The 12821-nt window shown below is 38.7% G+C and overlaps 1 protein-coding gene across 2 annotated transcripts in view; it reads left to right on the top strand.

Annotated features, from left to right (window-relative positions):
- Nucleotides 1-9960: 9960 nt before the first annotated feature.
- Nucleotides 9961-12821, top strand: part of LOC145670546 (ganglioside GM2 activator-like) — a 31405-nt gene continuing 28544 nt past the window's right edge. The window contains exon 1 of one of the 2 annotated variants that reach the window (XM_081739350.1): nucleotides 9961-10213. In XM_081739350.1, coding sequence (XP_081595476.1) covers nucleotides 10061-10213 — 153 coding nt within the window. In that variant the 5' untranslated portion in view covers nucleotides 9961-10060. Of the gene's footprint in view, nucleotides 10214-10448; nucleotides 10553-12821 lie in introns of those variants that run through there. The other variant, XM_081739351.1, reaches the window with a different exon arrangement.

Raw genomic sequence — 12821 nt, 5'->3', positions numbered from 1 at the left:
AATACGTTGTATCACGTGTTTGGGTTTTGACCTAATTCATTTCCTTGGATGAGATCCTATTACCTTATATGGTTATATGGCCATGTATAGGAGTCCATTCCCTATTATGAAACATGAGTACATATGTGCAACCCCGGGAATGGTACCTTGGCCCGCCCCTTAAGTTTTAGAAATTGTCAAATTTAAACATTTGGTATCATAGTACTGGACCCTAATATATATATATATATTACTACAAAATTTGGGTGGTCCACCTCGTTCCCTTTTAGGGGGCATTTTGTTCCGCTTTAGGAGTGAACCTTGCAATCGTCCCGAGTTTGATTCTTGGAAATGTTGAGTTTAACGTCCCCGCGAAAACGGTGAGAAATGATAGGACGAAACATGAACTTACTTGACTGAGGATTGAAGCAGTGACCTCATACACTAGAGACAATCGCTGAGCCATCGTACACGTGTGTTGATTACTATGCAATGGTCCCGAGTTTGATTCTTGGTGTTAGTTTCAGGAAATGTTATCGTCCCACTTGAAACGATGATGAGAAATGAGAAAACATCATAAACTTACTTGCTTGCGGATTGAAGCAGAGACCTCACACATCAGAAAAAAAAACGCTGAGGCACCATGCCAATTTCAGTGCAAGCAATTTTTGCGTATGAAAAAGAACATGAACAGATTATGTTACATTACTACACATTTCTGCTCGTTGTTACGCATAGAAGCTTGTTATTGTGAAATTGCAGAATCTGCTTATACTACATCAGCATTTTTTTCTCAGCTGACGGACTTTTAAAGCTCAACTTTACATTTATGTCAAAGACAGTTTCGTAACATATCGATGAGTGTTACATTTTTTCAATCAAGTTTAAGAAAAATGAATCACATTTTAGATGTGGTAATTTGAATGTCGTAAGAAACTAACGAGTCAACGGTATGATGTCATTATCAAAATTGCGATACTAGATGTCGTAACGATTGATGTGTAAGGAGAAAAAACGTGAATAATGTCACAACCAATCAGATTGCTTCTTACATCACGTTTCGGCTCATGATACATGATGAAAGCTGTGTTTTCATTGGTTCTCCGTGATGTCATTGATTCATTTTCCTCGTTTCTGATTGGCTGATAGTGTTGTCACTTTATAGTTGAACCGTTTCAGACCTAAATAAAATTCTTAATTTCATTTTTGAAGTTCTACTTCCACGAAGATCTTGAATGAACGTAGGTGTACCTCTTGTGTCAGCGTGACTTTACTCCGTTCCTTGAATTTGAGGTAAGTATCAACCGCGTTTTCTTAATATCAATGGAGTGCTTTTGCATAAGGATAACATTGTTATCACTGTTTTTATTTTAACATGAAATATTTAGCAAATGGAAGAATAACTTGACCGGGGATCGAATTAGGAATCCCGCACATTAGAAGTAGGCGCGAGAAAATTGTTGATTTTGGTTTAGCGTCCCTTCAGTAGTGGGGTGCTAGGAATACAGCTTAATGTTGAATTTGAGCGCATACTGGGTGTTGAACCCGGGCCAGAGTTGCGTAACGCTAACCACTTAGCTCAGTTTCTGAAAGTAAACAAAGAAACTACGCACGAATTTGTTCCCTACAACGTGAGACGTGGACTTGCAGTTTAATGTGGGATCTGATCTCCCGCCGAGAAACGAATTCGAGTCTTTCTTGCCTTAGCTCGAGAAAAGCAAGCGCATGAGATTTTGTTTTCGTTTCATGTTCGTCATATGTTTTAAAGTTCAGTGTCAGAGGAAAAATGCTTACTACAATGATTCTTTCAGCACAGTTAGAAAAACAATTTCATTCATTCTTTTTTATCACTACAGAAACTTAGGTCATTTACATGTTGGTCCCGGGTTTGATTTCCAGTATGACGACAATAAAAATTTTAACAGTAAAACTATTTGAGATATGATCATTCTTTTAGGATTAATCGTGTAGTCATTTTGATAACGTAGTGATCTCTGAATTCATTTTTAATTCGTGCTTTTTTTTTCTCTCTCGTTTTAGATATTTGTTTTCTTTGCCTATTCCTTTTTTGCTTACCTTACCTTTTTTCCCTATTTGAATATGGCTACTTCTGGCTTTACTGTCTTGCGAGAAATCAATAGACATTATCGGCGTTTTAATCTTGAAGGACGAATGCTGGAAATTCAAATTAATGCTCCGACCAGTGGCACCGATATTGTGGAGTGGGTTCAGGCCTCCTTTCAACAGATGTTGGATTACTTATTGGAAAACGTCGACGAATCATCGATGGTTGGATTATCGATTTTATCCCACGATGAGAAGAACAAGCCATTTTATTTATCTTTCCGGCATGCAAGTAATTTGACACTGGAGACTTTATGGGCTTCCTTTGATCGCATCCTTCAAAGTAACGATAGTTTTCTCATGAACGAACCGTTCATTGTCCATTTTCATCATGTGGATGTGCCCCGTGGATTTGGAAGAATGCGTCGAGGTCTTTTATCAAACGACGAATTATTAAAGTGCAAGAAAGGCATTCTACGAGTAAAAAACACCGACAAGAAATGTTTAGCGTATGCAATTGTGATTGCTATTGGCCTAAAGAAATATAAGGATACGAACAAGAAACTGTACAGACAATATCACAACCAGAGCAAGTGTGTTGTTATTCCAGCCGTACATGAACTTTTGTCCAGATCATCAGTGAATTTAGATCATGGGGGATCCGTGGAAGAATTACGACAATTGCAACGCTACTTGACAAATTATAAACTTACCGTATACACCAGCTTTTCCGGAGAAGATATTCTGTATGAAGGACCGGGTGGCGAAGACAAGATTCCAATCAATTTAATGTGCATCAATTCACATTATGACATCATCACGTCATTAACAGCCGTTTTTTCTACTAAGTACTATTGTGCTGCATGCCACAAAAAATATGATCATCTTAATAGACACGTCAAGAACTGTTCGGCCATGTGCGAGAAATGTTTGCAGAAACCGCCATGCAGTAAGATCAATACGGAGAAGCAGTGCCTAGAATGCAATCGTGAATTTTATGGTGAAACATGTTATACAAATCATCTAACTGTACCATATCATAAAGGCCAGCCAATATGCAAGATGGTGAAACAGTGTGCCAAATGTCTACGCATTTATTCGTTTGTCCATACAGGGGAAAGAAAACATGATTGTACAGATTATTTTTGTAATGTGTGCCGTAAACACGTTACGTCTACCCACCAATGCTACATGAAGCCTGATACGACTCAATTAAAACCTGGAGTTCCATCAGTGTTACATGCCAAGAAAGCTATGATTGTCTTCTATGATATCGAAGCCACACAGGATACTTTCTTCGATGAAGACACATTCATTCATAAGCCCAATTTACTGGTGGCCCAACAAGTATGTTACAACTGTGTTCAAGATGAGGATATACATCATCCGTGTGAAGTTTGTGGACAGCGAGAACATATTTTTCAAGATGATCCGATCAATGCCTTTCTTGCGTATTTACGTCAACCACGACCCAACATCAAACTTATTGTATCTTTGGCACATAACTGTAAGGGATATGATGGTCATTTTATTCTTAAATCTTTAGTGGAAGAACATGAATTGAAACCTACTTTGATCTTGAACGGAGCAAAAATTTTAAGCATGAAAGTGAATCACTTATCGTTTATTGACTCCTTAAATTTCATGCCAATGGCTTTAAGTAAATTATCCAAGGCATTTCATTTACCAGCGACCAAAGGATATTTTCCACACTTTTTTAATACTGCTGCAAATCAAACGTATGTGGGAAAATTACCGGACATCCATTATTATGGTGCAGATGAAATGAAAGTGGATGAACGAGAAAAATTCATGACATGGTATAACGAACACCAGAACGATACGTTTATTTTCCAAAAAGAATTGGTGAACTATTGTATCCAGGACGTCAACGTACTTCGATTGGCTTGTATATCTTTCATGACCACTTTTGAACAAGAAACTCACGTCAATCCTTTCCTGGAGGCTATCACTTTGGCGAGTGCGTGCAATTTAGTATTTCGACGAAATTTCTTAAAACCTAATACTATTAGCATTCTCCCTGCACGTGGATACCGTCACAGAAACAATCAGTCACGGATTGCTTTGTAGTGGCTTGCCTACATGGAGGAAAAAGAGGGTCATTCAATTCAACATGCTGCGAGAGGAAAAGAAGTTTATGTTGCTGGTTTTCATCTGGACGGTTACTACAAAGATCCTGACACTAAAGAGAAACACGTGTATGAATTTGAAGGGTGCAGATTCCACGGCTGTCCTCTATGTGTCCCTACAGGCCGTGATCAACCCATTTATGAGAACTCCGAAGAAACAATGAACTATCGCTACGAGAGAACACAGCGTAAAATGAAGTTATTACGATCCATGGGATATAAAGTACATGAAATGTGGGAATGTGAATTTCGTCAAGTGTTAAAATCCAATCCAGCATTGGCCTCTTCTTTAAGCACACATCCTTATACTAATAAGACACCATTAAATCCAAGAGACAGCTTCTATGGTGGCCGTGTTAATGCCATTAAATTGTACCACGTCGCAAATGAAAATGAAGGCGAAGAAATAAAATTCTTGGATATCGTCTCCCTGTATCCTTATGTGAATAAATGTGGACGGTATCCAATAGGGCATCCACGAATATATCTACAGGGAGATCCAGAAATGCCCGACATTCAAACTGTCAACGGATTGGTCAAGTTGAAGATCTTGCCTAGCAGAAATGTGTTTCATCCAGTGCTGCCATTTCGTTCAAATAAGAAGTTGTTGTTTCCACTTTGTGCTGCCTGTGCCACAGCATTAAATCAAGATTCTGAATGTACACATTCGGACAGTGAACGAAGCCTAACAGGAACATGGGTGTCCTATGAAATTCAAAAAGCCATTGAACTTGGGTATCAAGTCATTGAAATTTACGAAATTTGGGATTACGACATCACCGTATATGATCCAGAAACCAAGACTGGCGGATTATTCAGCGAATACATTAACACATTTTTGAAATCTAAGCTGGAAGCTTCTGGATGGCCTGCCAATTGCGTCACCGAAGAAGAAAAGCAGCAGTATATTCAAGTGGTACAACAACGGGAAGGCATAACTTTAGATGCAGCAAATATAATGACAAATTCAGCACGTCGTAGTCTTGCAAAACTCTGTTTGAATGCCTTCTGGGGACGACTCGCTATAAGAGACAATTTCAGCCAAACGACCATCATTAACGACCCCAAAGAACTGTATCAGAAATTAACTGCTCCAGATATAAAAGTCAACCAAATTTTACCTGTTAACGATTCGATGTTATACCTTTATTGGCAGTATGAAGATGATGTTCCAGTACAAAATCACAATGCTAATGTTGTCCTTGGAGCATTTACAACGTGTCAAGCTCGTCTGGAACTCTACAAATATTTAGAACTGCTGCAAGAAAGAGTACTATATTTCGATACAGATTCCGTAATATTCACGCAGCGACCATCACAGCCCACAATAGAACCAGAAGTATTTCTTGGTTCAATGTCAAATGAACTGGAATCAATTGGACCAAAAGCATACATTAAAAAATTCGTGTCTGGTGGCCCAAAACAGTACGCCTTGGAAATCTACAACCCCGACACGAAATCAACCAGTTATGTATGCAAAATTCGTGGATTCACACTCAATTATACTGCAAGTCAAAAGCTAAATTTTAACAGTCTGGAGCAAATGATCATAAATCAATCGAGTGAAAAAATCTCCATTAGCACGCCGCACAAAATTTACAGAACCCACGATCATCATCTTGTCACAAAACCTGAAGAAAAGAAGTACAGTTTCAACTATAAAAAACGCCGATTAATACCAGACACATACGAGACATTGCCCTATGGGTATAAAAAAGCCAGAACAGAATAACAGCCATATTTTTCCCTAATCCCACCAACATCACCTCCCAAAGACGGGGCAAAGAATCAACGCAACACGGGACATGCTTCAACGATGCACGAGCGGAAAACAAAACTCAGATGACATCACCTTGCAGAAACCCGTGGAGAAAAAAAAGGAATTCAGGTACGTCACATTTGCGTTTCTTTTCTCACCTCACTCTCTCTTGATCAGTTAGTTCGATGTTAATAATCTGTTTTTCTTCTTTCACAGGAAACAAAATAAATATTACCATGTATATTCATATGTTTTATTTTCTCTTTACAGAATTTGTACCCATCACGGACACGTCTTCCTTTGAAGAAAAAAGAAATTCTGTATTCATTTTCACATGCTAAAAATAAATGTACAAAAACATGATTCTGTGTTTTTATTTCACATCCTAAAATCAAATTCTTTTTCCTGTACTGCGATTTCAATTTCTTTTTCTGAATCAGTTTACCGGTAAAATAAATCAATGTTTTACGAAAAAAAACAAACTAAATTTTTGTTTCAGAAAATTTTTTGTGTACGAAAAAAAAACTGATTCAGAAAATTTTTGTGTACGAAAAAAAAATGTTTTCAGAAAAATTTTTGTGTACGAAAACGAAATTCTGTTTCAGAAATTTTTTGTGTGTACAAAACAAAAACTGTTTCAGAAAACTTTTTATGTACAAACAAAATTCTGTTTCAGAAAAATTTTTATGTACAAACAAAATTCTGTTTCAGAAAAATTTTTGTGTGCAAAACAAAAATCAGTTTTCGTCACGAAACTGCTCCGACTAAATGAATCGATTCATTCTGATAGTGTTGGCAACACTGGAAAAATTTCGGTAAGTATCGCTCAGGCACTGAGTTACAGCGAACACAACTAGATTCGAACCAGCAACCTTACATGTCTGATTCATCTCTAAATACAGCCAACTAAACAATAAGATTATGTGTATACGTCAATGCTTTGCACTGAGTCAACAAGGTTTTCTTCAAGGTCAAAGTTGCACACGAAGTAAAAAAGATGACAACGCAGATCTTCTATCTTTCTATATGAAACATAAACCTAGTATAAACTGCTCGCACTGAAATGTGTAATGTAACATAATCTGCTCGTCTTCTTTTCATACGCGAAACTGTTCGCACTGAATGGAGTACGGCGGCTCAGCGCTTCAATCCACAACGAAGTAAGTTCATGTTTCCTCCTATCATTTTTCATCATCGTTTCAAGGGGACGTTAAACTCAACATTTCTTAAACTAACACAAAAATCGAACTCGGGACCATGACATAGTAATCAACAAACTGAACTTCTCAATGGGCCATAGTGGCTCAAATATGTGAGATCTCTGCTTCAATCCGCAAGCAAGTAAGTTTATGATGTTTTCTCATTTCTCATCATCGTTTCAAGTGGGACGATAACATTTCCTGAAACTAACACCAAGAATCAAACTCGGGACCATTGCATAGTAATCAACACACGTGTACGATGGCTCAGCGATTGTCTCTAGTGTATGAGGTCACTGCTTCAATCCTCAGTCAAGTAAGTTCATGTTTCGTCCTATCATTTCTCACCGTTTTCGCGGGGACGTTAAACTCAACATTTCCAAGAATCAAACTCGGGACGATTGCAAGGTTCACTCCTAAAGCGGAACAAAATGCCCCCTAAAAGGGAACGAGGTGGACCACCCAAATTTTGTAGTAATATATATATATATATATTAGGGTCCAGTACTATGATACCAAATGTTTAAATTTGGCAATTTCTAAAACTTAAGGGGCGGGCCAAGGTACCATTCCCGGGGTTGCACATATGTACTCATGTTTCATAATAGGAAATGGACTCCTATACATGGCCATATAACCATATAAGGTAATAGGATCTCATCCAAGGAAATGAATTAGGTCAAAACCCAAACACGTGATACAACGTATTGCTTACGTTTATATTTTGGCAATTTTGTACCCCTGGAAGGAAACGAGATAGACCACCGAAATTTTGTAGTAATATATATTAGGGTTTTATACTATTATACCAAATGTTTAAATTGGGCAATTTCCAAAATTTAAGGGGTGGGCCAAGGCACTCCTGCCGGGGTGCACAAATGTACCTATGTCTTACAATAGAAAATAAACACCTGTATACACCCATATAACTATATAAGGTAATAGGACCTCATCCAAGGGAATAAAATGAGCCAAAAACCCAAACATGTGGTTGTACTAAAAATTTGACAATTTTGTACCCCTAAAAGGGAACGAAGTGGACCACCGAAATTTATAGTGATCTATATTAGGGTTTTATACTATTATACCAAATGTTTAAATTGGTCAATTTCCAAAATTTAAGGGGTGGGCCAAGGCACTCCTGCCGGGGTGCACAAATGTACCTATGTCTTACAATAGAAAATAAACACCTGTATACACCCATATAACTATATAAGGTAATAGGACCTCATCCAAGGGAATAAAATGAGCCAAAACCCAAACATGTGGTTGTACTAAAATTTTGGCAATTTTGTACCCCTAAAAAGGGAACGAAGTGGACCACCCAAATTTACAGTAATACATACTAGGGTTCTATACTATTGTACCAAAATGTTTAAATTGGGCAATTTCCAAAAATTGAAGGGGTGGGCCAAGGTACACCTCCCAAAAATTTCAAGAGGTGCACCAATATACCCATGTCTTATGAAAGGTAATGAATCCCTGTATATGCCCATATAACCATATAGGATAATAATACCTCATCAAAGGGGATAAATTAGGTCAAAATCCCCCGAAATTTGAATTTTTGGCAATTTTTTACTCATAAAAGGGAACGACATAGACACCCAATACTGATAGAGGTACATACTGTGGTCCTAGGCTACCACACCCAATTTTTAGATTTGGCAATTTCCAAAATTTAAGGGGTGGTCCTATGTACCCCTGCCAAAATCTAGAGGGGTGGTCCTAAGTACCCCTAGGTCATTGACACGGGCCAGGGACCATGGGTCCTGGGGGGGTGGTCCTATGTACCCCTGCCAAAATTTAGGGGGTGGTCCTAGGTACCCCTAGGTCATTGACCCCGGCCAGGGACCATGGGTCCTGAGGCAGGGACCCAGGGGCCAAAAAGTTAGGCAAAGTGGGGCCAATACTACTGTTATTTTCTGTATTCGCCGGGCCCTTCAGCAATCCGGGTCCCGAAAGAAAAGCCCGGCTCCCCCACCCTCTCGTCGGTTGTGAATAATAGCAGAGTACCTATGATGGTGATGATGATTTATTCTCCCCGAATCGTCTGCGTCTTGTACGATGATATAGATTAAACTCGTGTGCACTTAAAAAAGCTCTGGCTGTTTACATTTAACAGGTTGACTGCTATGAGCACCATATGTGGTGCTCATCTTATTTTTCTCTGGGGCCATGAGCACCATATATGATACTCATGCTCGATATCACAAATTACTAACCTATTCAGGTTCTTGAGCATCATATATTATGCTCATTATCACAAATTACTGTGAGACCATGAGAATCACATAAGGTGCTCGGATCCCATTGGTACATTTTCGGGAGAAACAAAATATAGCGACAAAAATGTGATATAACTATCCATAATCGAGCCAAAGGTACGATGAAATTTATGGTCTCCTGGGATCAGTACCCTCAAATCACCTTGGCAGTCATTAATATTATTTTTAATTTAGCTACCTACCACCCAATAGTTACACAATTATTCAATGACTTTCTTGTAGACAATACATGTTTATTTAAATATTTAGCTAGCCAGCGATAATGGAGGTAGAGACATCTATAAGCGTATGACTGTTTGTTATTATGAATTACCATGACGCACAGACCACCAAAATGAAAAGATTCTTTTTTTAATAATAATAATAATAATAATAATAATAATAATAATAATAATACGAACGAAAAGTGAGAAACTGCGCATCGCAGCCATCACATTCAATGTCAGTGGATGTGAAGAGAGGAAATTATAAATATAAAAAATAATACCGTTCCATTCTACCCACAGTGCAATATTCTCTGTCCATTGCGTATGTTCTGCATATTTTCCTGTTTCGTGTTTTGTTATTAATGTAAGCGAGTCACGCATGAGGCATTCCAACAACTCATAAAGAATAACTGAAATGTTCAACCTCCACGGAAGGATGGACTGCTTTCGCATGAAACGTATTTTGTCCCAAAAGCTTAAAAGAGAGATTATCGGATCTGTTAGAATGACGTCAAACCTTTGGCTTCTTCTTAGCTTCCTGATGTGTATCAGTGATTCATTACAAAAGGTAAGACTTTTATTTATTCCTTAATCATTGGTACAGATTACATAATAATTTAAGCATTGTACACGTACCGTACAACGGTATGTTGTATATTTCATTATTATGAGCATTTTTTTAGATAGTTGTATTATTATCTATCTGTACTGGTCTTAGGAATAAGATCAGAGGTGCAATAACGGAGCAGATTTTGTATAGAAAAAAGGAAGAAAAGGAAATTGTATTTTTTTCCCCTTAGTTACAGTCTTGAAATAAATAGAAAGATGATAGGTAGAAGATTAGGAAGTCCTCAGAGCTATTGATGTTAAAGGAATTAAAAGTTTGTATCCTGAACACTAAATGAAGGTAAAATAAATAAATAATATTTACGTTTTAATGTTCTTTTATATATATTGTGGCTCAAGCGATATTTATTAGGAACCACGGGAAAGAAAAAGTATAGATTTTGTTCCACACGTAGTCAGGATCATCTGGTCCGTTTCCAGGGCCTAGGAAGAAAAGAAAATTATAATTGAATGAAATAGGTTCCATATCCACCATATTCTTTGCACCAACTTCTCCTTTTTTTTCATCGATGATAACAATCTATAAAGGTAACCAAGAAAGTTCTGTCGCTTTTTGTGGAGGTCTGTGTTCAATTGGCCCTCACACCGTGAGTTGAATGCCAATGGAGATAAGGCAAAAGTCAGTTGTTGATGTGGATATATCAAACTACCTGATTGTGGCAGTCCAGTTACACCATGAACTTGCGTAAGGACAAAGTGGACGTGGGACCTCCAGAGAGCGTCATAAGGGCGTGTATGCTGTACGAGTTCAAACTGGGTCAAACGCCACTCCAGTGGAGTGCAAAGTATGCCAGGCTTTGGTAAGGGTGTTGTGACTACGCGGTAGAGACCTGCACGGGCCGGGCTTGGGCGGGCCGATTAATTGCAATTCTTTAATAATTATTGACTTTCGTTAAACGATAATTAGAATAAAGGCAAATGTTGAAGAAGTGCGCCCGCGAAAAATGTTACAAAATGAAACTTTTAAAATTTATCGGGCCCGGGCCGGGCTTGGGCCAAGAATTTTAAAATACTTATCGGTCCGGATAGGGCTCGGGCCGAAAATCTCCAAAACTTTTCGGGGCCGGGCCTAGGTACATTCGGGCTGGATTGGGCTCGGGCCGAAACATTCGGCCCGTGCAGGTCTCTACTACGCGGACAGTGCAGCGGTGGTTTAACAAGTTTAAGGACGGTGACAAAACACTCGAAGGCGCACCACGTGACGGAAGACCAACACATGTATATAATGAAGATCTTCAGGCAGCAATTGAGCTGAACAGTTGCCAGACATGTGAGAAACTGGGGCTACAATTCGGTGTTAGTGAAGAAACCATTCGGCAGCACCTTCGTCATATTGGGAAGCACTACAAGTTGGATCGATGTGTCACACATAATTTGACCCCGGACCAGAAGGCAACGCGGGCAGACACCTGTGTTCCCTTACTGTCTCGTCTCAGGAAGGAGCCATTTGTGGAGAGGATGTTGACATGTGATGAGAAGTGGGTCCTGTACGAAGTTCCACGATGCCGTCATCATTGTTTAGCATCCCATAAACCAGTTCCAAAACAGCGGAAACCAACACTGCGCCAGAAGAAGGCTCTCGTGTGTGTTTGGTGCACTGGTTGCGGCATCGTGCATCTGGAATTGCTACCAGCTGGTCAGAACATCAATGAAACTATGTATTGTCAACAATTGACCCGTGTTTAAGCAAAAATTAAGACTGTGCAGCCAGCACTTTTGAATGGCGTCCTATTGTTACAGGACAATGCTAAGCCCCACGTGGCTAGGATAACTCAGGACACCATTCCACGTCTTGGATGGGAAACACTATTTCATCTGCTATACTCCTCAGACATTGCACCGTCCGATTATCACGTGTTCCATTCCTTAGAAATCACCTTAGAGGACGCCAGTTGAAATCCCTAGTAGAGGTAGAAAATGCACTTGATAACTTCTTCGCTTCACTGCCGACCAAGTTCTACTGGGATGGAATCCATGGCCTTCTAGAACGTTGGCAGAAGGTCGTGGTTGCTGATGGGGACTATTTGTGATCTTCCAGGTATGTCTTAGGTCAGAGGTTCTCAAACTTTTCGACAACGTGGACCCCTTGTTCATTCAGAAGGTGATCTGCGTACCATCCTTGCAATGCAATCTGAAATTTAACATGATATTAAAAATATACTAACTAGAATTACCACTGAGAAGAAAAAGATCAAGAAAAATAATGAAATAAGTAATTTATTCTAAAGAAACATGATTATTTCCTAGCGAACGAAATTTCAATTGAAAATGCAGTAACTTTCAAGACTGAAAATCAATGGCTTTTTAAACAATGATCTCAAAAGTGGGGTCACTAATGTGAGGAATGAAATTCTTTCTGTTTCTCCATAATTTGATTGAAATCTGGAATAAGTTTCGTTATCATCAATCTTAGGTCCGATTTCACTTGAAGGTTTTAATACTGCAAATAGCAGAAAAGGTTTGCTCACATAAGTAAGTAGTACGGAAAAGCATCAAATATTGCAATTTAGTAAAGTAAGAAAACATTTAAATTTACAAACGGATATATA

Source organism: Thermobia domestica, chromosome 14 (assembly GCF_964235325.1).
Source record: "Thermobia domestica chromosome 14, izTheDome1.hap1.1, whole genome shotgun sequence".
Classification (NCBI taxonomy): domain Eukaryota; kingdom Metazoa; phylum Arthropoda; class Insecta; order Zygentoma; family Lepismatidae; genus Thermobia; species Thermobia domestica.
Note: the sequence above shows the minus strand (reverse complement) of the source record. Positions and strands in the feature narration are given on the sequence as shown.